The sequence below is a fragment of the Lagopus muta genome, chromosome 1, assembly GCF_023343835.1.
Source record: "Lagopus muta isolate bLagMut1 chromosome 1, bLagMut1 primary, whole genome shotgun sequence".
Taxonomy (NCBI): domain Eukaryota; kingdom Metazoa; phylum Chordata; class Aves; order Galliformes; family Phasianidae; genus Lagopus; species Lagopus muta.
The window spans coordinates 118,659,799-118,684,225 of NC_064433.1; the positions used below are offsets into that span (position 1 = coordinate 118,659,799).

General features: G+C 38.8%; 1 protein-coding gene across 8 annotated transcripts in view; it reads left to right on the forward strand.

Moving 5' to 3' along the window:
* The window catches only part of MAP7D2 (MAP7 domain containing 2), a 76,898-nt gene that overhangs the window by 39,381 nt on the left and 13,090 nt on the right, over nt 1–24,427 (forward strand). Inside the window, exons 2-9 of one of the 8 annotated variants that reach the window (XM_048932114.1) lie at nt 1,438–1,515; nt 4,504–4,667; nt 11,872–11,986; nt 12,897–12,995; nt 14,888–14,998; nt 16,234–16,356; nt 18,703–18,851; nt 19,918–20,045. In XM_048932114.1, coding sequence (XP_048788071.1) covers nt 1,438–1,515; nt 4,504–4,667; nt 11,872–11,986; nt 12,897–12,995; nt 14,888–14,998; nt 16,234–16,356; nt 18,703–18,851; nt 19,918–20,045 — 967 coding nt within the window. Of the gene's footprint in view, nt 1–1,437; nt 1,516–4,503; nt 4,668–11,323; nt 11,654–11,871; nt 11,987–12,896; nt 12,996–14,887; nt 15,003–16,233; nt 16,357–18,702; nt 18,852–19,917; nt 20,046–24,427 lie in introns of those variants that run through there. The other 7 variants (XM_048932123.1, XM_048932154.1, XM_048932143.1 and 4 more) reach the window with 7 other exon arrangements.

The window sequence follows — 24,427 nt, forward strand, 5'->3', positions numbered from 1 at the left end:
GCGAACAAACAACTGGACTAGTTTGGAAGTAGGATGAGTCTTTGGTCATAAGTAGATATTGATCTGACCCACACATTCCTGGTGTAACTACCCAGCCGACAGCTGTAGTCGCCATTTGCCATGGACCTGGCTGCCTTTGGGCAGTTGCTGTCTGTGTGAGCACTGGCATTTTTTCCTAGCCACAAGAGGCCACTGAGGCTGGTCTTCAAACTTACTACACAGCAGTTCCCTTTACAGAAAAGTCCTCGCTCTGTACAAGCTTTGCTTCCATGGGCAGAATGCCCCCTGCGCCTAGAAGTGTAATTTTTGGGAAGGAGAATTGCAGTTACAATCCAAGTCAGTTTTCCATTGTATTTATCAGAAGAAAAAAAAAAGCCCAGCTGCAGTTCTTTGTGCAAAAGGGGAAGGGGATTCCATTATATGGAAACTCAGCAGAGAGCCCAAATAATGATGGTGGAGGATATAAACTGCTGTGAAACCCTCTGCTTGTGTGCACTGCGGCCCTGCTAAAACCCCAGGAGATCCTGGAAGTAAAGAGAGAAACGAGGGCTTTGGAAGCCCTGTTGTTGGATGGATGCAGTCAGCTAGCTGCTCTCTCAAGTCAGTGGCTAAGGCTTGTCCAGAAAGCAGGGCCTGGAGAGCTTGTGTGCGGTGTTTGGGATGGAGGAGTCTGTGAAGACCCAGCCATCAGCTCTTTGCAGAGTGCAAAGGCAGGTGTCTCCCAGCCTCCTCATGTGTCATGCTCTGACTGCCGGGCCAAATCATGCTGTTCAGTGGATTGGGCCTTGCTTCAATGTCTGGCTATAAAACAAAGCAACCTCCTCCCAGGTGAGTAATGTGCTTGTAGGTACCAACTGGAGGAGGGAAACTGTTTCCTACCTGGAAAAGGAAGTAGAAGGGCTGCTGTCTGCCTAGCCTCATCCTGCAGTAATTACTGCTTGTTGCAGTGAGTTGGTGCTGGTGGTTTCCTGTGGGCTGGGTGGCTGCAAATACGACGGCTGGGACTCCACACAGCATTAAGCTATGAGAGAACTACATACTGTTTCTATTGCTTTCCTGAACTGCCTTTTATTTTTGTTAGCCAAAAACTTGGCTAAACTTGATAGCCAAGATCTCACTTTTGAGGTTACTACCAAAGTGGAAGGGACATTGATTGCATCTTTACAATGTTTCCCAAGAAACATACAAACTTTAAAATGAGCACTAAGAGCTTGCTTGTTCACACTGAGAAGAGCCGGATGCTTAGGCCAATGAGGTGTGTTTGGACTTCAGCAGCAGGTAAGAGATTGTTAACCCATCTGCCTCCACCAAGTGCAAAGTCATTTCTGTTGTCCGGGCTGTTACATGCGCTAGATTCAATTTGCAGGAAGCAGAGAGTTCTTTGGGATGCTTCTTTGGTTTTACTAACGCTTGTTTTTCTTCTCTTTCTCACTTCAGCCATTGATGGATTTCTAAAAACTGATGAAAGACAAAGACTAGCAAAAGAACGAAGAGAAGAAAGAGAGAAATATCTTGGTAAGATGGTGGGAAGTGTCTGTATTATTCATGTATATATGCTACTAGACTTCAGTTATATGACATTTCTTATGTTTTGAGTTTTAAACACTGTTGTTTAGTCTATTACTAGCCTTTATGACTTATATTACTTCTTTAAAACTAATGGATACGTTCTTTAATTTCCATTCAAGTATTTCATATTTTGCAGCAATTAATTGACTTTCCTCTGTGATACAAGTACTTTTGAATGTAGGTTAATGTGCTGACTGTTAGGATTTGTTTTTGTAAAACAAACAAAAAACCTGAAATAAGCCTCGAATAACATTTACCAAATAATCCTCCATATTAATATAAAACAGCCTTAATTTTAGCATGTTAAGTTTTAGTCCTATGAAAATGTACCACAGAGCTGTTAAGTCCTGCATAAAGTGGATTATTTTTTAAAGTTTTATAACAATCTTTGTTCAAGGGAATAAAAAAAAAAATCAATTCATCAAATTCCGAAGCATTGATTTCAGAGTTTTTGTAATGATCAGTTGTTTTTAGTCTACTAACGTCTCCAAGGAAATGCTGGGGAAATTTTGCAGAGAAATGAACTGTTCAACCTCCCTCCCCACCCCCACCCCCCCAATGTGTTTGTATATCTATAAAGTTAAAAGAATATGTTTAAACAGTTAAGCTTATTTTTTTCACTGCAGTATGCAGATAGGCCAGTAGCTCTGTTCCTTACGGTTACCTGATGATACCTATTAAAAGGGTTTGTTATTATTCTAGGATTTTGTAAAATTATAAAATTGCTATAAAAATAATAAATTGCCATTTATTTCGAGACAGTGTTAACTGAAAATGGACACATGTGGAAAAAATGATGAGAAAATACTCTCTTCCTTGCAATAAATAAACTGTTGACCATATCTTGACAAAACATGAGGCCTGAAATGTGATTTTTTTTTTTAGTGCAGTGAGCTTGGTGAGCAAGATTTCTTTCTGTAGTTCATGTGGAAATCTGCTTAGTGGGGATTAAAATTTTTAGTAGTCAATCTCCCCAGAAATTCTGTCCGTGTGGGGCATGCACCAGTCTTAGTTTTATCTCTTATAGCTATATTCAGTCTAGACTACCTTTCCTGTCACTTTGATTATCCCTTCTTTGCTGGCTCCTGAGAAGGTGAGGTGATGAGTGGAAAGGATTTGGATTAAAGAGGAAAAGAGGAGGTGGGTTAAAGAGGAAGAGAGGAGGTGGGAGAAAAACTGAAAGCTGGACAATCTGGGGAGCGGCTAACCCAGGTGGTTTGAAAGTTGTTGGTTGCATTTGTTGTCTCCAGCCACTGGATGTGCCTTCTGAAAACATACTTGGTTAGAATTAAAACCCCTTCAAGAGTCAAGACCTTTGGATTTTGGCCTTAGTAGCTATTTGTCAGATTCATTAAAGAAGTTCAGAAAAAAAGCTGTGAGTTCTCCAGATGGGCAAATATTTACGCACCCAGCAAGTATTTTTACAGCAATATAGAATCATCTCCTCGTCAAAGCCAAATTCATTAATCAATGGTTTAGTATCCCTAAATCAAGAAACAAGAATTGTGTTTATGTCTTGGTGTCAGAATGGTTTGCTTCTCTGTCCAGAATCAGTCCTGGGTTTCACCTACTTGTTTGAAAGGTAACTAGTACAGTCTCTGACAGCTCACTTTATTTTTTGTCTTTTATCAACTCCTACATGCAGTTTTCACCTGTTCTACCTGACATGGCTAGTAGTCATCAACAATTAGGGACTTGTCTCTCCTCTTCCACTGTGTCTGAGGTAACTATCTATTGGCAGGTCCAATTTATTCTGAGAAGTCTAGACTTGCCTACAGCACTAACATGCCTTTCATATCGCTCTTTCCTGAGGTAGACATGAAATAGGCAAAAGGGGAAGACACAATCAACCATGCTACTGGCAAGAGTAAGACAGGTGGCATTCTGTAAAGCAGGTTGGACATGAGAAAGTATCTTACAAGGATCTGGTAATCAAAGGGGAAGAAATGTGGCTACTGGGAAAGGACTGTGTTTCCTAGGGGGTCTCTGGCTTAGGGACAGAGGGAGGCTGGAAGGGACTGAAGGCTGCAGCTGTAGATGAAGAGCCCAAGGGCAAGGAGCTGGGGAAAGAAATCTGATCTGTGAAGAGGAAATGGAGATAGCTGGGAAAGAGCCTAGGATTGATGGAAAAAAGTTGAAAGAGAGAACACTCGCAGGGCAGTAATTTGATGAACAAGGGAAACAGCAAGTGGAAGAGTAAACTGGGGCGTAAGAGGTGAGCAGAATGAAGGATCTGCTCTTGTATAACCCATGCTAATTCTGACTTTCCTTAACTTCTAAGTTCTTAGCTCGTCAACTGTGTTAATATTCTTTGTTTCATATTGGCTATATATGTTGATATGATGTTACAGGATTGTATGCATGTAAGTATGCTTACTGACCCATTTTGTGCCTTTTTATGGAATGCACTTAACAAGAAATAGATTTTTTTCACAATTTGTCAAATTAACTTCTGCTACTTATTTTCCTGGTGTAAATCTGAAGCAACAGTCCTGCACATCATGCTGCAGTCTGAATTTTGTAACAAGGTAATGACAAAAATTATGACTCCATTTGGGATAAGCAACTAGAGAAACTCTCCATAATAGTATTTATTTTTTAATTCCTGGAAGGTAACAGGTAGTATCAAATTACAGGATTATGTATTTCCAAAGCTTTGTGGGAAGTACAGCTGATACATATTTTCAGTATTTATTTTGAAGGCAGCCTTGTGAAGAGAATCATTGTTTTAAAGAAATTCCAATGGCTTTTGCTTGCAAAGAAATTCCAAAGGCTTTTGTGAATCGGCCTATGTAGATAATTAACTTTAAAACCTAGTGAGTACATTTGTTAGGTCTGAAAAAAGAATTTGCCTTTAAAGCTGCTGAGGGATTATATATATATATTGCCTGCCGATATATATGTATCTGAAACACACCTTTTTCTCTGCCTAAGCTGCTAGGGAACAGCAGATACTAGAGAAGGAGAGAAGAGCAAAGCTTCAATATGAAAAGCAAGTGGAGGAACGGTGGAGAAGACTGGAGGAACAGAGACAGAGAGAGGAGCAGAAGAGAGCAGCGGTTGAAGAAAAGCGGAGACAAAAGCTTAAAGAGGAGGAGGTAAGGTCCACTGGGAGTCATATGGAAGAGCAACTGTGTCTGTTAGCATTAATATAGCTGAGTATCAATGTGTGCTGCAGGTGTTTCCTTCTTCGACCCAGGGACGTATGGGCATTACTTTGGGAGCTGCATCCACATCACAACTATTAATACTCCACGACTGCTTGTACCTCAAAAACATTTTCCAAAGCTTTTTTTTGTCTCCTGTTTTTTTGTCTGATTTCACAAAATGATCATCTACTTATACTAACGTATCTGGGACTCCAACTGTTACATGAAGAAGCAAGAGCATCCCAAAAGATAGCTCTTACAGATCAGCTTTTTCATAAACTGGCAAGATTTTTCTTGCTGATTTGTTTGCACTGTCTGTGAACTTGAAGTGATATTTAGGAAATTATATTTCCTTGGTAACACAAAATCAGAAATTTTTTCTTAAGCAGTGAAGAACCTAGTCTTGATTTAAACTTGTCATGCAGAACAGAATTTATACAGAATTGCACCTTTTTTCTACTCCTTACTGAGAAATTTTTTTCTCTAATGAGTCCAATTTCTGATGCAGATTTCTGAACCCAGTACGTGTGTGTAATTCTCCCAGCATGACATGCAGCACTGCTACTGCAACTAATTAAGAATTAATGATTTTTGAGAAAGGGGACAGTGGTTTAGAGAGGAGAAAAAAAAAACACATCAAGAGAAGCTATTTCTTTATTTTCTATATGAAAAGGTTATAGAAATCTGCAGTTATTAATTCCTTCCTTCTCCCAAGTTTATCAAAATGTCTTTACAGAAGAGATGAAACATTTCCACATGGGATCAGAACAGCGTACTTGTCTGCTTTTTTCCTGATGTTTGATTTTTTTCCACCGCTTTACTGAAACCTGAAAAGAAAATTGTATCCTGCCATTCTTCTTTCAACTGTAACATAGTGCTTGTGGCTTCTGCATAATTGCTGAGAATTCATTTTTAAATGTTTTGTCATGTGGATCACTTCAAATTTTAAGAAGAATGACAAAAACAGGAACAAAGGTTTAGGAGACCTATCTCCTTCTGTGGTAACATCACTGACCGAGTGTTCTCCTTCCCCAGTACTTCCAGCTGTGATAACCTTTTGCAGCTAAGCAAAATTGTTCTTCTTTATGGGAGATGCAGGGGGTAGTGGCTAATGCAAAAACACTTCAAAATCCAAGTTGCACTGGAGGCAGGCAGGGTAGGGGAAAGCTGTAGGCAAAATGAGCCACTTAGTTTCTTTGCCTGCCATCGTGATTATTACTGGAGCAATCAGGGTGGGGGTTGTCAAACTGAAGCGAGGCTGTTCCAGGTCAGACAAAGGATCTCATCTCTGAGGTACCCCATCTGCTGTAAAAGACTTTCCTGTATTTGCCCAGAGATGAATGTAGGAAGGAAGAATAAGGATAGTGATGAATTTACAACGCTAGGGGCATTTCAGGTTACTCACTGCTCCTGAGTCATTTTGGACATTTGAGGTTGTGTTTACTGGAAGAGCCTTGAGCTCATGTTTCCCACCCTTGTGGGGGATGCACCCTGGCCAGTGAGCTGATATACTACAGCATGTGCTCAGTGTTTCTCCCTTTAAGACTGGTATACACTGGGTGGGGACTGGAGCTCTGGTTGTCACCTGTGTATGAAGCATCTGAAGTGCCATGTAGATTTTCTTACTTGCTGCAAATCTGCCTTATTGGTTAGCCTTTAGGTCTTCCTTAGGTCTTTTTCTTTTTATCTTGCTTTTTAACACAACAGATGGCAGTGCATAATTTTGACAGGCACGGTTTGTATAAATCTCACTCTAAAAAATATTGTTGTGTCTGTAGGAATTTGGGAGGTAAATGGCTATTAAACCATGGGGAATTGTTTGCTTCCCATGTTGCTGCCTTCTCTGTTTGGGTATTTTGCATATGAAAGGCTTCTCAAATAGGAAGTGACCAAAATTTATTTTGCCTGCTTTTTCTGCTCCCCTGCCAGGGAAGAGGTGGTTATGTTAAAGTCTGTATTAATGGGAATGGAGATATTCTGGCAGAGTTGTTCTCCAGGGCAGCTGGAGCTTCTAGTGGAGTATGATGGAAGTGTTTGCCACTCCTTAGGCAGAAACTAAACAGATGTGTCAGAAAATCATCCTTGCGCTGTCTACAGTGACTGCACCTTTCATATCAGGGGAAGTCTTCAATAACAGCACCCTTCCTTCCATGTTCCTTTTAAAGCTTCCCCCTCTTTTAGGATTATGAGTCCATGAGCCTTAAGGAAGGAGATGTGTTGTTTGGCAGCAGAAGGTATTAATGAGTTCATTTTATCAGCAAGCAGCCAGTTGAGTTGCAACTAGGTAAAGGAAAAGCTGCTCCTTGTTTGCTTAAATCATTATTCTTTTTTCTTCTTTTTTCATCTTGAAGCTCCCATTTGCTTTGGAAATGCATTGTAGATAAATGTGTTACTATGCACTCCATATTGGGAAGTCTCTTTAGTTGCAGCGTTCTTCTCTTTCTTGCATATTCCATAATGCAATTTGGGCATTGTTTGTAAGGACCGTGTCAAGGTTAGTAGCACAGATGAGAGTGATGGCACCCACCTATTCAAAGATTTGTTTTTTAACAAAATCTGCTGGTTTTATTGTGAAAGGGAGTTGGTAAAATTAGTACTCATGCTACCAATATACTAATTTTTATTTGAACAGCTACTAGTAAAAAGGTAGACAAATCCAATCTGTTCCAGCATGCAAACTCAATGATAAATGGAAAAGAACATCTCACATCTCAGTGCTTGGAAGACTCTCTAGTTAGATTTTTGTTTTGGTGTACATACATTATTTGTTATGTTTGGAAAAAAAAACCAAAAAAGCACTTAAACACAAGATAAAAAAACCTTAGAATGGTGTAGTGGCAGTTATTTACTTATCAAATTATAATGTGTGGAATTAATAAATGTCTTCCAAATGTTTTGTAGTCATTTATGTAATGAGTGATGTTCAGTTATGCAAGTAATAGAGAAATGTTACTGCAAACTGGTTGGGGCTGCTATGCAAAAGCAATCTATTGATTGCTATGCAGTGGGCACAAGAAGAATTCAGTCCTTTCCTAATAATGAGCATCCTCTCTTCTGCTCGCAGCTCCCTTCTGCCATAACTGCTGCCCCAGTTCCCCACGTGCAATAACAGAACCCTCATTTGTCCTATTTGTTTTCCTTTGATGCACCCACTCTTTTTCCATATGAATTTTATATACACCCATAATCTTAAATTGCTGGGAGTACCAATAAATTATATTCAGAGAGGTAGTTAAAAAACACTTTACAAATTTTGAAAGCCATTCTTTAAATAGAAAATAACAGAGTTATCTGTTGTTAGGTAGAAGAAGCACTCTAATAAAAGTGAGGCCAACTGATAATATCAGGAAACAGCTACTTATACGCTGATGAATACATAAAGCAAAGAGGAAGAGTTTTTCCTCTCTAATATTATATATGGCTCTGTTAGGTGTTTGTGTTCTAAGAACAAGGGAGATTGTTTTAGAATTGTTTGCACAAATTATTTTGACTCATAGTATTTGTGAAGCTTTTTTTTTGTTTTCACATCTATGTCATATCTTACATAGACAAAAGGGAAGTACTTCAGTCAAATTATTTGTATGCTCACAGTTAATTTTTGCTTTTTCTTTTAAAACTCAGGCAGTCCAACTGTTTGTTCTGTTGTTTAGTCTGAGGAACATGTGCATGAATTACTATGGAATTTGGGAAGTAACGTTTACTTCAGACACTAGCAGTAGATGGCTCTCTTTTTATGGTGTTATTTGTTCTTAATTTAACCTACATGCAAAGTTTGTCAAGTACATTTTTTTGAGGAATTTAATTGCGTCTCCAGTGCAGAGATTTTTCTGTCTATGGCAGTTTGAGTTCCTATAGAGGATCAGATGATTTGGATGTCTTTAACGAGGTAGTGTGCCTATAGCATAGGAGGGCTTCTGCACAGTGTTTGCTAATGAAGAAAAGCTTTGTCTTGCTGTTTGGTTTTTGTCGTAATTGAAAATTATTGGCATGTGCATTGCTTATGCTGTGCTTCTCTGCATCCCTGTTATTTTCTTTGGCTTTCTAGTTCTAAAATTCAGTTTTGTGCTCGTTTAAAATGCTTTTTAAACAGCTTTTTAATGACCCTTTGTGCAAAGGGTTTTCATATTGTTCTTTATCTAACCTATATCTGCAGAGTTTCATTAAGCTTAATCATTATGTTCTATAGTGCTGTAATGAAAGGCTCTTTGCAGATGATAATAAATGATCCTCTCCACATTGTGTAATTGAAGATTTTGACCTCAGAATGCAAGTAGTGTGAGCTTTCATATGTGTATGAAAAATTGTTTCTCTTTAAACTATTTAATCATGCATTCCATTTTATTTTTAGAACAATGTTTTTTTATAGTACGTGGTGTGAGTGTATTCTGTGGTTTGCAAACTAGAGAATATTGTTGGTACTTGCTCTGAGCAGGATTAAAGAAAACCATTAATCACTCGGATGAAATTTGTCTGCTGTCATACTGTATTTTTTTTATTAATGTGTAAGAATGTTAATTAGGTTACAGAAGGAAAAATGATTCTGTAGGATTATGTGTTTTAATGAAAAAAAAATTGGGAGGGTCATTTTACTTTGAGTGTGGGTAGAAACATAAATTGGAGTAAAAAGTACAGTAGATAAAAGTAAAGAAAAGGAGCTAACTGCAGAGAGCTGATGCTGAAATAACAAGCTTGGAAAGCAGAAGTACAGAAAAGAGTCTGAAATAGAATGAAATTAATGTTGGAAAGTGTGAAGGTAAAAGTGGAATATGTGGACTTCAAATACCGAGCCAGCACGTACAGATTTTCAATGTGAAAATTTTATCACCAACTAGTAAGAATGAAAGATTGGAGCAAACTACAGGGAATCTATAGGCTGGGAGATTACTTGCAGGATTACCTTTTCATGTCTGAAGTATAGGCAAGAAGCAATGGGATATTCAAAATGTGACATTTTTTCCTGTGCTATTACAGAAAAGTCTGTGCTTGAGCTTTGTGATGCTTCATGCATGTGCATTTGAGCAGGGGAAAAAAAGGGGAAGGAAAGGCAGATAACACGTTCACATGGCATGCCTGCCTGGACAAGGATGGAACAGAAGGAACAAAAGAAATGGGGGAGGGAGAAGCAGCTGCATGATTTCAACAGTCTTTGCCCAGTGTACCTGTGAGCTAAAGATAGAGAAAGGAGACAAAAATAAAGCGAGCGCAGTACATGGGACTAAAGGGTTGTCTTCCTGGAGATGTAATTGTAGCAGCAAGTCAATTGGCTGAAAGGTGACACAGGCTGAAGAACTGAGTGCCTTTTGTCATATTTGTACAGAATGTAATGTAATCGAATTTATGATATAAGTGGCATGTAAGAAAATTAAGAGAGCTTAAAGACAGCTTGATAGATGCTAGCAAGGTTGGATGAGGTGGGAAGCTTGGTCGGCAATAAATTGCTGGAAGTCATTCATGGTAGTGGAAGAGATTCTTCAAAGATGTGTAAGAGAGAAAAGATGTTATAGATACACTCTCATCAGCTTCTGGATGACTGCTGTTAATGAAAGCCAGTGGCTGTAGACAATCACAGGAAGATAACACAAATTTTGAAGATACTTGTATAACGGTTCCCAACATGGTAGTTACTTGGTTACTTGCCTCGTGCTTGGGTCTGATCTTCTGAAGAAGCAAAATTAGAGACTGCAGGCTCACCATCAGCGCAGAGACTGTAGGAGACATGCTTGAACAAAGACTGATATTTTAGGGATTAAAATTTGTCAGGGAAGGGGGATGGGAGAACTAGACCAAAATCCTGAATCAATGAGAAGGAATAATCTGGACAGAAGATGCAGAAAGATTTTCAGTGTAGTTGAGCTGAGTTGTCACATATCTTGGAGATGGTGCAAGGGATTGGTAGCAGTGGAAGAGGATCTGATATAATCACAGGAAGTGTTTTTGGAGTGAGAAGCCTACGTGAGCTGGAGCTTTAAGTGATCAGAGTGGGAATTTTGTGCTAAATTGGAAAGACGTAGCAAAGGTAGTAAGAAATAGGTGTGAGAATACTAAGGAGATCAAAGAGGTGAAAAACCATTGGGGCAGTGGTTGGAGGCAGCAGGAGTGGGCTCATCTCTTATGATAGAGATTTGGTTGCTGAACTGTGGGGGGGCAGAGGTTGCCAGATGTGAAAGAAAGAAGGAAGGTGTTGGAATGGTGGATGGGGAAGAACCAGGTTTTGTCTGCTCGAAGGGTACAGAGGAAGCATGCAGAGATCCTTGCTACAACAATAAACCATAGATAAACTGGTAGAGGCAGGAGATGGGAAGAAAACTAAGCGGAGATCTATGAGAGTTAGGGGGTGATGGCAATGAAACTGGAGACCCATCTGTGAGTTAAAGGTAGGGTAGTGTTTGGCAAGAGAGAGAATCTTCTTTTTGTTCTTCCTCATCAGAAAATTCTAACTCATCATGACTTGGAGAGGAAATGAGGGTGGAGGAAAAAAGATAGCTCTGAACAGGGTGATCTGAGCATGTACTAAGAAAAATGCACAAGAAGAGGAGAAGGGGGAAAAAAAAAAAAGCTTTTAGGTGCTTAGGCTGCAAAGAACGCAGTGTAAGAAAGGAGGGAGTTTCCCCAAAAAATAAATAATTAACGAAGCCATCCTGCAAAGTAACCTACTTTGGGTTTGAAGTGATCATTTATCTGCGTGGCTAGGAGGAGCCACTGGCATTGCAGCAATTTAGCTGTACTCGGAAAGGGATGGAAGAAATCCTGAGGTCTGCATAGACAAGAAGGAGTTAATGCTTGTCGAGCATTATTCTTATACAAATTAAGTCCAGAGCGCAGCAGCAGCCTCACCAGCAGGAGCAGATGCTAGGCAGTGATGCAACCTGTGTTATTTACTTAGGCCTCTGTAGTGACCTCAGTGGCTTGCAGACAAAGGATACACAGATCTGGAGGTAGGTGACACATTGACAGATTCTTTATTTAGTCTTTTTTTATTCTATTGGAAATCAGCTCCTGTAAACATTTTAAGTGGAGCAACAGGGGGACAGCTTATTTTTAGCATTGTTTAAGAAGGTAAAAAATAATAATAATAATAAAAAATATATATATTAAAAAGCCCTGAAAGAACTGATTCAGTTTGGTTTCTCTCTTTTTGTACTATTATAACCAGGAACGTTTAGAAGCCATGATGCGTCGGTCCCTTGAACGCAGCCAGCAGCTGGAACAGAAACAGAAGCGATGGTCGTGGGGAGGAGCACTGGCTGCAGGCTCAGGAGGGAGAGATGGTGAGTGAAAGAGGCTGCCTGCATTGCAGATCCTGAAGTGCAAAATGCGTGAGGTTGTGGAGATAGTGAGGATGGTGCGTTTTGTAGTTGGTGTGGTACTGCAGGGGCTGCTGCCTTGGGGTGTGAAGAGATGCGAGATGCTTTGTAATTGCTTGCTAGGCTTCCTCTCTCTAACACTTTCTGGGAAGAAAGGTCACTTCTAACTTCAGGAATGCAGATCGTTTTAATCAGATTCTGCTTTGAGGATGACAGATGCTAAAATCAAAATTTGTGCTCTTTCTCCCTTACTTTCTTCCCCCGCTTTGTCTTCCCACACACATGGTTGGCAAATCTAATGCTCACCAAAGGGCTAAGTGCTGGCCAAACCTTGAGAAGATGATCTGTTATTGTTTGGTACTTCTGAAAACCTGATGAGAATTTCTACATGGCTATGCAGCATCTGCAGTTTAAAATAGTTTTGAGGTTTTTTTTTTTTTTTTTTCCTCCCATGTATTTTTTGCTGTTGTGCTTTTTGATTTGGCTTCAGTACAGATAATTTTTATTTCACAATCAGTCATGTACTGCTTTTATATTTCAAAAGTATGCATGTTTTCTGTTTTAAATCATGGAATTTACTTAAATTGGCCGGGTTTGAAAAAATTGTAGTCATAGGAAAATATATCCGTGGTTGGGTGGTGACAAACTACGACAGTTACTCTTTTTTAAACGGTATGTAAATATATTTAACTCTAGAATGACAAACTGTTTCACAGGAAATTAAATATATATATGATTAAAAAGAAAGGAGTCTTTCATGCATTGAGAAAGAAACCAGATTGTCTTTGTGATGCAGTTTGTGCTTGGTTCCACCTCCCCCAACTTATTCAGTAATTCTTTCACCTCTTTTTGCTCTGATCTCTCTGCTGTGTAGGTGAATCAGAAAATACCCCACCCCCTGTTCTAGGTTTAGCTGCCAACACCCTTCCTCCAGACCCTGTGACCTCTACTGCTCCTGCTGATTCCTTCAATGGTATTTCAGAGAATCACAGTACCATCGTGTCTCGTTTATAACTGTTCTAATCACTGTAGTTCATCATCACTGATTTCGTCCTTCCTAACCACTGTTTTCTTATTATTTCAGTCTGATGCTCTGCAGCATTACCCTTAGTGATGTGGACCAAGTGTCTTTTTAATTTGCTTTTAATTTTGTCATGGTGGAGCAGTGCATGCCTCACATTCCACAGTAGAGGCATCGCATGATTTTCCCACTAACTGTAGACTTCTACAATACGGATTCTCATTTTTGTTAAATCAGTAGGCACTCTGTGTTTGTTTGTGTGTTTGCGTGTGTGTATAAATATATAACTGTTGAAATGTACATCTGCAGGTGCTGCTTAAAAAATCACTATGAGGAAAATATGTTAAGGAGATGGTATTTCATTAGAACAGCCCCTTTTTTCGTATCAAGGGCCTTTGTCTGCAATATTTTGAAAATGAGCAAGCTTAGTATAAGCAGCCATGCTGTGTTTTCAGCCTTTTGCAGTAGATTTTGGCCAAGCTGGTATCATTAACCAACTCAAATAGTTGACTTTGTGTATAGGCAATCGTGTTTTGTTTTGTGTTTTTCATTTCGTTGTTATTTATTTTTTATTCTCCTAAAAAGACTGTGAAGTAGATGAGTATTACAGGGTTAAGAATGAATTGCACGTAGGATTTCTAGCTTTGACATCAAATGTACTTGGCATTTTAAAAACATAATGCAGCCTGTGCTTTAAGAAGTAGGATCCTCCTCTCCCAGGAGGAGAAGCTGGGCTTGGATATTCCTCCTGCAGAATGCGCCCTATTGGTTCTTGGGCCCATGCCCTTACAGAATTACTCTCTCTGTGCAGATTGTGCACAAGCAACAATTAGTACAGACATTTCAAAGAGATTTGGGTTTGCATCTGATGCAAGCATAGTGGCATTGTACCCGTACTTTAAAAAAAGGGAATGTAGAGAATTGTATTGTTTACTGTAGTAGGTGGAGGCAAATCCTGCAGACCCCACTGAGGTGAGGTTTTTGTGGGTGTCATAGTGAATGAAGTGGCTTAGGGGGCTGCAGGTGTGGAGCCACATAAATGACTTTAGTTGAATGTATTTTTGTGTCTGAAAAAAAACAGAATTCAAATTCAAAGGGCAAAGCCTCGTCTTTTCTGTGCTTCTGAGCATCATGCGGTGTTCATCATAGAGCAGTGCACTGTAGTAATAGTTGAATAACATTTTTATGTCATTCTGTTGAGTAAATGGCAAGGTAGGAAATGGGAATTGTGCTCAAACAGGCTGTCAAACAGTATTTTAGAATAAGTAACAGGAGAAAAAAAAACCAAACAATTGGGGTGGCACCAAAGAGCTGGCTTTTTTTTTTCTTCTCCTCAAGTGTAAAAGCCTAACCAGTCACCAAAAGAGTGAGAGAATTCTCTTGTGTGAATGCACCAATGTTAATTATTTTATTTCCGCATTAGAGTAATACCTGAAGTCTACCCCAGCTTTTCCAGACTGAAAGTAGGCAGCGGGTAGAGGAGGGAAAGTGAGGATCAGAGCCCCCATGTATGCAGTTTGGCATTATAGGTAACTTTCTGCTTGTGCTGTTTTTCTGTTGGAACGGCTTCGTTCAGCAGGCATGATACTCAGTTATTTGCCTGTGGCACTGTAAAACACAGGCAGTTGTATAACTGAAATGTAAAATTCGCAAGCAGAAAAGTCACATTCCAGAGTGTGTCCCAAATGGTCCTTTGGCAGTCGGAACACGTGTACGTCAGGCCTTGCTCATTCAGCGCTGTGATCAGCAGCAAGGCCGCGAGTACAAATGCAAGGTTAATTTTTGGGAGTTGATTATCAACACTGTGATCCGAATACAAATATCTTCAATGCGTCTCTCTGCAGCATGTGACAAACTTTCAGCTTCTACAATGAACCTGCCAAAGCAAATGGAATCGCCAATCAGTAAGCGCCTCTCCTCCTCCACAGCGGCAATAACACATTCCCCTGACAGAGGCAAGTGAACATGCTGGTCTCCTGCCAGCATAAACTCTCCTTCTGCTTAAAGCAATTCTCTGCAACTGTCTGTGCAACTCTCTTATGTCTATTATTCAAAAGACATCAAACATTTAGGGGTTGTATGTTGAATTATTAATCTGAAATACAATCAAATTGTTGAGTAGTCTGTCCCAGGGCTGTGCTGCCTCACTGGAGAGCCTAGGTCAACACTGTGGGGTTTTTTACTCTAGCAAACAGGATTGTGCTTGCTGTAACTGCAGCATTTCCCATAATAGTACAGCTTGTCATCTTCCTAGCAATGCAGACATGGCTGGACAGTAGGTATGGGCTGCACCATTGGCAGCAGTACATCTGTGAGCCTCTTGGGAGACCTCGATCTGGTGACCAGAGCCCTTTAATTTGATTTGAAACCCTGATGCTGAGAGGCTCAACGAAAGATGATTGTCTTGCAGGATTAGTGGTTACTGAACACTATTGAGAGAGCTGGGGAATTTATCCCACTGTAAACTCTTATGGACCTTGCTGATTTGTTTTATTTGTATTTTTTTCCACCACCTTCTTAACTGAGAAAAAAATACTGGCTGAAGGAAATGACAGTAAAGGCTTATTTCTAAACTGAAGAGAAAGTAAAATTGATTTCCTTTCTGAGCTACTTACTGAAAACTCATCAATAGCTTTGAGATTATTGCAATTGGTGGCTTTATTCACATGCAGTAAGAACATCTATAGATATCTTATATAATTGATGCTTTTTTTCTTCTTCTTCTGTGGAGTAGAAAGGAATGCAGGCATATTGTGTAAGGTTTATATAATGCAGTGAGACTGCACATTTTAAATGTATTCCAGCATGGTTTGCACACTGGTGAGTAGCTGTGCTGTTAGACCAAACGTTTCACCTTTTCTGTCAAGGTAAAAAAAGCAAACATTTCTCATGCTGAGTCATGAAAGCCATCATTTTGCAGAATGGAATATTCTGTTTTTAAGAACAAAATGCAGCATAGGCTTAACCGTACTATATTTACTGTACAGGTAGAAAACTAATTTGAAGTGATGAAGGAACCAGAAACCATTTTTCAAGGGAATGATGATTATCTGAAAATACTTAAAATCTCAAACACTTGGAGACTCTTTCATTTCATTTAATCATTCCATTATTTTGTTTCTGTTATTTTAACATGAAGTTTTGTTATGTTGCATTTTAAATTTTATTTTTATTTGCTCCCATCCTTCAGCTCACCGCATGCATCTTAGTCCAATGGAAAACTTTATTGTTTCTCGACTGCTGACTCCCACACAGTCATCTTTAGCCAGAAGCAGAAGTACCTTAATGCTTTCTGAGCAGTACAATAATCCAGGTAAAAATGTGAATTACTCACTTTGAAACCATTAAGGTATGTTTTTGATTGCATTTGAGTAGCTACTTAAAGAAATGGAGTACTGTGAATCAAATGACAATTGATATGGTAGCATAAAATAGACTATTTTTGATAGCAGTGTATTGAAAAAGCACATCATCTTGTCTTTCTTGTTCTGAATGTTTCCTAATAAGGATAACATAGAAACATAGTGGTTATTCAAATTTAAAATAATAATAATAAAAGAAATGATTTAATAAATCCCACTGGTTTCAGTGATATGCTGAAAACTGAATATGCTCATTTTGAAACTCGTTTTGAGCAGCGTATGGCACTTCTCAGAGCAAAACACAAGAATTTCACTGACACGCATTAATTTGTTTTTTCAGACAAAAGTGGTTAGACTGCACAAAACTGATCATCTTGATGACCACTATTTTTGTGTGTCGTGATTGCAGTAGACTCAGGTCCTGCATCTGTGCTTTCACTGCAAGGCCTTTTAAAAATGGATTAGGCAGTAAGCATGCTTTCCTTTACGCAGTGTTCTTCGTTGCAGTGTGTAGGGACATTGTTATGGAGCCACTCTGAAATGACTTCCCTTGTAGGTGCAGGAAGCAGAAATGTTGCCACACAGTGCTTTGCCTATGAGAAAATTCTCAGGTTACTTATTGTTCAGGGAGCAGCTGCTGCTACAGCTGAGCAAAACTCAGTTCAAATCTAGATCGATATATTTTGTTGAAAACATTGAGGTGAATTGCCAGGACCACCTACAGATGTTGCTTTCTGTGTTGTTTTTGATTGATGTTGAAGAAATCAATAGGGACTTTCTTTGTCCTTCCCTGGTCATCTTGCCTGTAAACTCCCAGCCTTATCTCCCTCTTCATCACAGAGTCTTTAAAGTAGCCTGCTGGCATGTCTAACAGGGGTGCCATTTGGCCTACAGGTCGACTTTTCCCTAAGTGAAATTGGAGTGACAATTGATTGTTTTGTCAGTAGTTGTCAGCAAAAAGGTTGAGGGAGGATTTCTTCCTTGATATGTACTTCTTTCAGTAGAAGCAGTGTTCTGAACATGGAACAAGGTCCTCCCTTTTCATAATCATGTAGTGTGCTCTTGTGATTGTATTTGGGCCAAAATTGCTCCGTTCCTGCACGTTCTGTAGGTTTAGAAATGAGGATCCTAGCTTTCATGACTCTTGAAGGCAACATGTTATTAATATAACTTTAAGTCAAGACATTCAGATAAACCTGAATTATGGGAGTTCAATAAAAACTATTTTTCTTATGGTTGAAGTAGAGCTACCTTAAGCAACAATCAAGTTTCTGAACATTTTTCTCAAATGGAGCAAACTTGCCAAATTGCAAGGAAGTCCTTCAAAGGAAAACATGGGTCCAGTTAAACTTGAAAGCATGCAAAAATTGAATCTTAAGAGATTTTACAGCACTGCCCCCAACTTAAAAAAAAAAAAAAAAAAAAAAAAAAAAAGAAAAAGAAAAAGTTATTTCCTTTAAATGTAGGTATAATTAATATTTTTCCAAAGTCAGTATCCTTCTTGACTTATTTTGAAATAGGACTGTAAACACTGCCACACGATTACAATTTCTGTGTATCTCATTAATGAAGCATATGTTCTGTTGATGGTTCTATGTGTTTGTGAAAGTTTCATCATAGCAATATGAACAACATCAACAAAAAAAAACAGGAGTAAAATATCCCTTTTTTTTTTTTTTTTAAATCCTGTTCATATTGCAAATAAAAAAAAAAACAAGCCAGAAAGTGTTGCCCTGCAAAGTGTATTTACCCCTAATGACAATAACTGAAATACCTACAGCAGCATTTAGTTTAGGGTTTCTTCAAGAATTGGAGTTATTACTTTAAAAAGCAACTGAGATACTTGGAAGCCTTTGCCATGTTTAAGCTTTTTCAAAAAACAAACAAAATCAATTCTTGTGCTCCTGTTACCCTTCCAGTTTCACAGTATTTGTTCAGAAGTTATCCAGCTGGAATTATCTGATTACTCTTTCTGTCATATGCAAAGGAGCTGAGAGTTTTCAGAAGAGAAAAGAATTGCAGTCAAGTGATTCAAAAAGTGTATGGATAAGAAAACAATTATTAGAGATGATTAAAAACCAAACAACAAAACAACTCTGTGCAATGTTACCTTCAGTTGAGGCATTTTTAGTAAATATGGTGATGAATGTATTCCCCAATGTGATCTTTTTTGAAAATTGGAAAACTTGAAAATGACCTTTGAACATTTGGATGTAAAAGTATGCTGTTTTCTCCTCTCCCTTGCTTCCTCTGTCTGTGCTCCCTTTTGCTCTTGCTATTGTGCTATAACTCTTTAGTATTCCATATCTGTCCTCGTGTAGCACCAGCTAGTCCTCTAAAATCTCCCTACAAGCCTTCCCCCACCCGAAGCGCAGACAGGAAGAAGGCGACTTCACCCTCCACTTCTGATGCTGGGAAAGGGGCGGCTGCAGGTGAAGTCACTCAGGTCAGTTTGGAATGTTCTTCATTTTACTTCTGGATAAATTGATGGGACTTCCTGTCGTTACCTTTCACTTCGCGTCGCTTTATTTCTACGAGTATCCTTTTTGTAAGAAACAGTAAGAAAGTAAGACTTGCATGCATCTGTTGCTTTTCTGCTCTGGCGTTCCAACATTTCAGTATCTTCCTCCTGCTGGAAGTCAGCGTTAAGCAAGGGTATTTAGAACAGCAACACCTTTATTTTCAGGGAACTGAGAAGTGCATACTTCTGGGCTCGCCTATAACTTCTGGGAGTGGGGGATGACAAACAAAATATTTCTGTATAAGTCAGTCCAGTTTTGCTGGTTAATTAGGAGGCTTTGCATATTTTGGAAACTTGCCAAAATTATTGGCAGTGCCTCTTTTCTATACAAATTGCTTAACTCCCTCTGTAGACATTTTAGATGCTGTTTGCGTAAAAGTCATGTCGTTGATCCACTGTAGTTCCCCAAAAAAGTAAAGGCAAGTCGTTCACCTTCACTCAGTCTACACAATGAAAGATAAGCTATAGAAAACTTATGTTAGGGCTGTGAAATAGTGTTTTATAAGATCCTGTATTTTCCAGTAGTTAATACTAAGAGTAGGGGGGTTTGTACCATCTGAATTGAATGCAAGTGAGAGGACCAGAGCTGGGAGCTGAAGTTTTGCATGATTCATGCTGTTACACCTGGCAGCATTTATGAGGGATGCGTGCTTGCACTATTGGCTGTATCTGAGAGGCTGTGCACTAACATCTAAGTGATTTTGATTACTCCACCCAATACTCTTCTCAGCTCTCCACCAAGAACTCTTGGAGATGAATGCACTGATATGACTTTACTTACTTACTCCTTGTTTACTATATCGATGCAAGATGTGACCTATTTTTAATCTGTATGGAAAAAATGCTCCTAACTTGTGAGCTGCTGTTAAAAAAATTGTTGAGAATGTATGCTACGTGAATTTGTTCTTATGTCATTTTGTTACTAAAATTATCAAATACATTTTGAAGTATTGCTCCTAATTACATAAACTAAAACAATTGGTGTTTCTAGACTGAGAAAATAAAGAAAGAGAAGCGACCCACCACACCTGGTTCATCATCTGGAATGGGATCTCCTCTCAGAAGGTCTGATTCTCCTGCTGCTATGTCCAGAAGATCCGCCTCGCCTGCCACACCTAAGTATGCCTTTCTGATCAGTGATCTGATATGCTTTGAGCTTCTTTTTATCTACAAAGAATGTGTAAACTCCTGAAGAATTTCCTTGGTAGGGTTGTATAAAATCCAGTTAATTTTTGTTACACACAGAGAAAGAGAGGAACAGATGAACAGATACACATGAATTTGTGTTAAAGGTTTCTGGAGATATTCAGTGTTTTCTCGTCCTTCTGAAATTATTGCTGTGCAATTCAGTTACCGTGAAATTTTATTCAAAATTTGTTTTTTAAGCATGCATTTGTTTTATTAGATTTTGAACAAATGCACAAAACATTAATACTAACTAGAAATTTTAGTGTTTAAAATATGCCTTTGCTGGCATTACTACTTATATCCATCAGTATACTTAATTGTGATGCACTGGAACAGGTTGCCCAGAGAGGTTGTGGATGCCCCATCCCTGGAGGCATTCAGAGCCAGGCTGGATGTGGCTCTGGGCAGCCTGGTCTGGTGGTTGGCGACCCTGCACATAGCAGGAGGGTTGAAACTAGATGAACATTGTGGTCCTTTTCAACCCAGGCCATTCTGTGATTCTAGATCTAAACCATTGGTTTTAATCTTTGTTCATTTACAGACCTCTTCCACCCACCCCACCCTATGCAGGATTGTGGACCTGTGGCGTAGTTGACCTTACTTGCCTTACTGAGTTGCTTTTCTCAGTCCTCACTTGCAAACTGTCAGAACTGTACTGTGTGTGCCATGGTTTCCAACTCGCAGGTCTAAACAAATGCTTCTTCAGCTTTCTTAGAACAAGATATTAAGTCTGACTCAAGCACTTAAGTTCTGTAAGGTACTCGTCTACAGTTGTTGTCTGTGGTTTCTTTTTTCAGACCCTGTTCATGGGTCCTATGTTGAAAATATCTCCTTTGGCTGGTTATAAATATTATTTTTTATTTGAACCTGGTTATATTCCGAACCATTCTGATCTTTCTGATAAACTCTTTCAAAAGTCAGCCTAGTGTTCCTTCTTTGCCTTAGTTCTGTGTGCACAATCATTTAATGGAGAAGTGATTTTGTGTGCAATTCTGGTGTGAGGCAAAATGTGGGAAATAATCTAACTCAGGGCATCCTTTCTGTTTTAGGCATCCCCTTGTGTGCAACTGTGAAATGGCAATTCTTGATTCATATTATGGTCCTCAAATGTACAAACTTTCAATATTACATCTAGTAATATTCATCACATTTGAACTGTGTAACTTTTGTAAATAATGTAGCGATATGGAATAATAATCACAGTCAGCTTTGTCATTAAAATTTTGAGCAGGTCATAAAACAGGCTCTCCAAAATGTACAGAGAAAAGTTCAAGCAATACAGACGTGTATTATTCTGTAAGTTGTTGATATTCCCTGTTCAGAATGCATTTTTCAGTTCAGTCAACCAGCATAAAAGACATAGCAAGAAACAGGTATAATTAAAACAAAATGATTGGTGGGAAGTGGGCTACTGAGCGTGAAGCAGTGAGCAGTCACTGAAAATGTTGACACGGCTTGTTCTAGAGATCACAGAATCACAGAATTGTAGGGGTTGGAAGGGACCTCCAGAGATCATCGAGTCCAACCCCTCATGGGACAGGAGGATAAGTGGTCAAATAACCAAACAGATGCTTAGTGCTCAGTGAAAAAGGCATGGCTACTCTTAATTTATAGAACTAATTTCCCTAGAAGGTTAGGCAAAGATTTAGTTTTTTTCTTTATTTTTTTTTTTTTTCCTACGAGACAGGCAAATTGGCAAGTTCTGAGAATCTTCTTATAGGAAAATGTTTTCATGCATGTAAGGAATATAGAACTCTGCTTTTTAGAGGAAGAAGCAGATGCTGCATGGAGGAATTAGGATGCTTGCTATGGGTTTCTCTGCGACTGTAAGCTGGGAAGTTATCCCCTTTTTCCCTCCCTCTCCTCCTCAAGAGAATCATATTCTGACCACTGCTACAAATGTATTACTGAGAATTTAATCTTAACATGGCTCAATTAGAACACTTTCTTTGACCTTATGAGAGTTACAGCAAATACAGTTTAAATCCATGTTAGGTACCGATTGCAGAACAGCACTTCTGCTATAGCACTCTTCAAATTTCCCTCAGAAGTTAAAAAAAAAAAATCAATCCAAATGCATCCTGATCATCATACCTGCATATTGTATAGAGATGATGATCTGGCTGGATGATGGATTTAAATGTAGGAACCTTCTTTTAGATTGTATCACCTTAGCTTCTCCTTTAAAATTAACCGTGGGGCTAAAGAATAATTGTAACGCAATTTAGTATATAGATAAAATATTCATTCTCTTTGCAAACCTGACAGTCTTTTCCAAGTTTAATCTTTCTCCATCCAGCACCTTGTATGGCCAACAATTACACGTGGAAGAAATAAGAATATGCATTCAACAGCATTAGTAGTTAGTGATCCTAGGAGCATAGCACCTTATTTTGAAAGCTGTTGAGTAAAGAATCAAGCGTGGGCTGATTTAGGTGGTAGTTAGCTGTATGCATTTTTCTTCCTAAAAATGTATGGCTTGACATTCCTGTTTGCTTGGTATTGTTGTAATTGTTAGTTATTTTCAGTCATCATCCTGGTTTGTGAGTGGTAGTTGCATGTCTTCTTTCTATCTTGTTTCGTTGTTTATTAATTAGAAAGCTTTCTTTGTCATGGTGGAGTGATTGAAACAGGCTCAGACGAGGCTATAAAGCTGTAACCTAAGCAGAGACAGTGACTGATGGCAGGATAGATTTGCAATAAGTACATAAATAAAGATGTTTGTAAAGGTACGAATTTCAGTGAGAAAGAAGGAGAGGAAATTAAAAAAATACATATACATAAAAATGTGCAAATTGTAATATCCAAGAAAAATGTGTAAGCAAATGCTCACCTCAGAAGGAGAGAGAAAGAAATATGTTTGATAAGGAGTATGAATACTTATAAGCCAAGGGAGAAATTGAAACGATGGCAAAATCTAAGTATATTGTCAGGAAATGCCACACAAAAAAGAAAAAGTGAAAGTATTGCTTTGAATGCAGTACAGATCAGTTGACTGTGGTGGCTGTTAGCGGGTTGGAGCTGGGAAAATAGGGAATGTTCTTTAATTTAAAAATTAAACAAATTGCAAACAGTTGCTGTTGGATACTGGTGGTGTAAAATGCTTCTGTTCTTCAGAGCTTTTACTTAGTCAATAATATCAGGATTTTGTGTGGTTTTTTCTCCTGATTGTTTCACCTTCAAAGATCCATACACTAATCAGTTTATTTTTGCAGCATCCCTCAGAGGGTTAGGTAAGTGTCCTATCTTATAGATTGGCAAAGCAATAAAGCCTGTGTCCTTCACGTGTCTTTGGGTAAATAGTCCCTTTGAAATCAATGGAACTTGACTGAATCAAAGAAATAGAGTTTAGTTTTAAGTGCCTTCAGATAAGTGAATAAAAATGGAAAGCTCTGACGAGACTCTACAGTAGGTTATTTTGCTGAACCATTATCTCACTTACGCGTGGAGAAAAAGGGAGAGGGGGAAAGGAGATGGGAATGCAGCTCTGCTCCTCCTCATTTGTTTCCAGCTCCCAGTTTGTGCCACACTGCTTTGCTGACAGTTGCACTAACTGAACTTGTAACTTGGTTCTTTTGGGCAGTGTTCCACTGCAGCCAATGGGACATTGCTTTGTCTTCAAAATACGTGTGGGCAATCAAATTACAGAATAGTGATTAAATATGTATGTACGGTAGAACAAAAATGCCCAGATCTTAAAGAGTTTAAAAAATGGCCTATTGGAAAGATGTGTATCATGTGCATCTCACAGAGTAGCTTTTATGTCCCCCACTAACCCATCTTTAATTTTTTTATTTGATACCTACTGCATTTGTTTTTCTCAATCTGCATTTTAAGGTAACAGTGATAAAATGTTGAATTATTCTGAGTTCTTCATCAGCTGATTTACAGGATGGGCCAACTGGAGGTTTTGAAAACATTGGTAGTAATGCAGCTATGAAAGAAAATAGCAATATTCAATAGACCTGGTCTGAGTTTGTGCTCTAAGGAATCTAAAAGAGAAATGAATCTGTCCCTGGCTAGAAAAGATGAAAACTGAGAGTAAAATAAATGCTTTTGAGAAAATATCACAGATAAAAGAGCGAAAATGTCAGAATCCGGGAATGGCATTTTGATCAGAGCAATCTCAGCAAGTTTGAGAACATGAAAGTCCTCAGTATGGTTCCAGCAGAACTTTTGTCAATTAATAGGCAGATTTGGGGTAAGGAGGGGAGGAAATGCAGCATTGCATTGCTGCTTATCTCTAATTTAAAGTTAGCCTGCTTAGGTGCTGTAACCAATGACCTGTCATGTACCAGGCTTTTGAAGAAAGC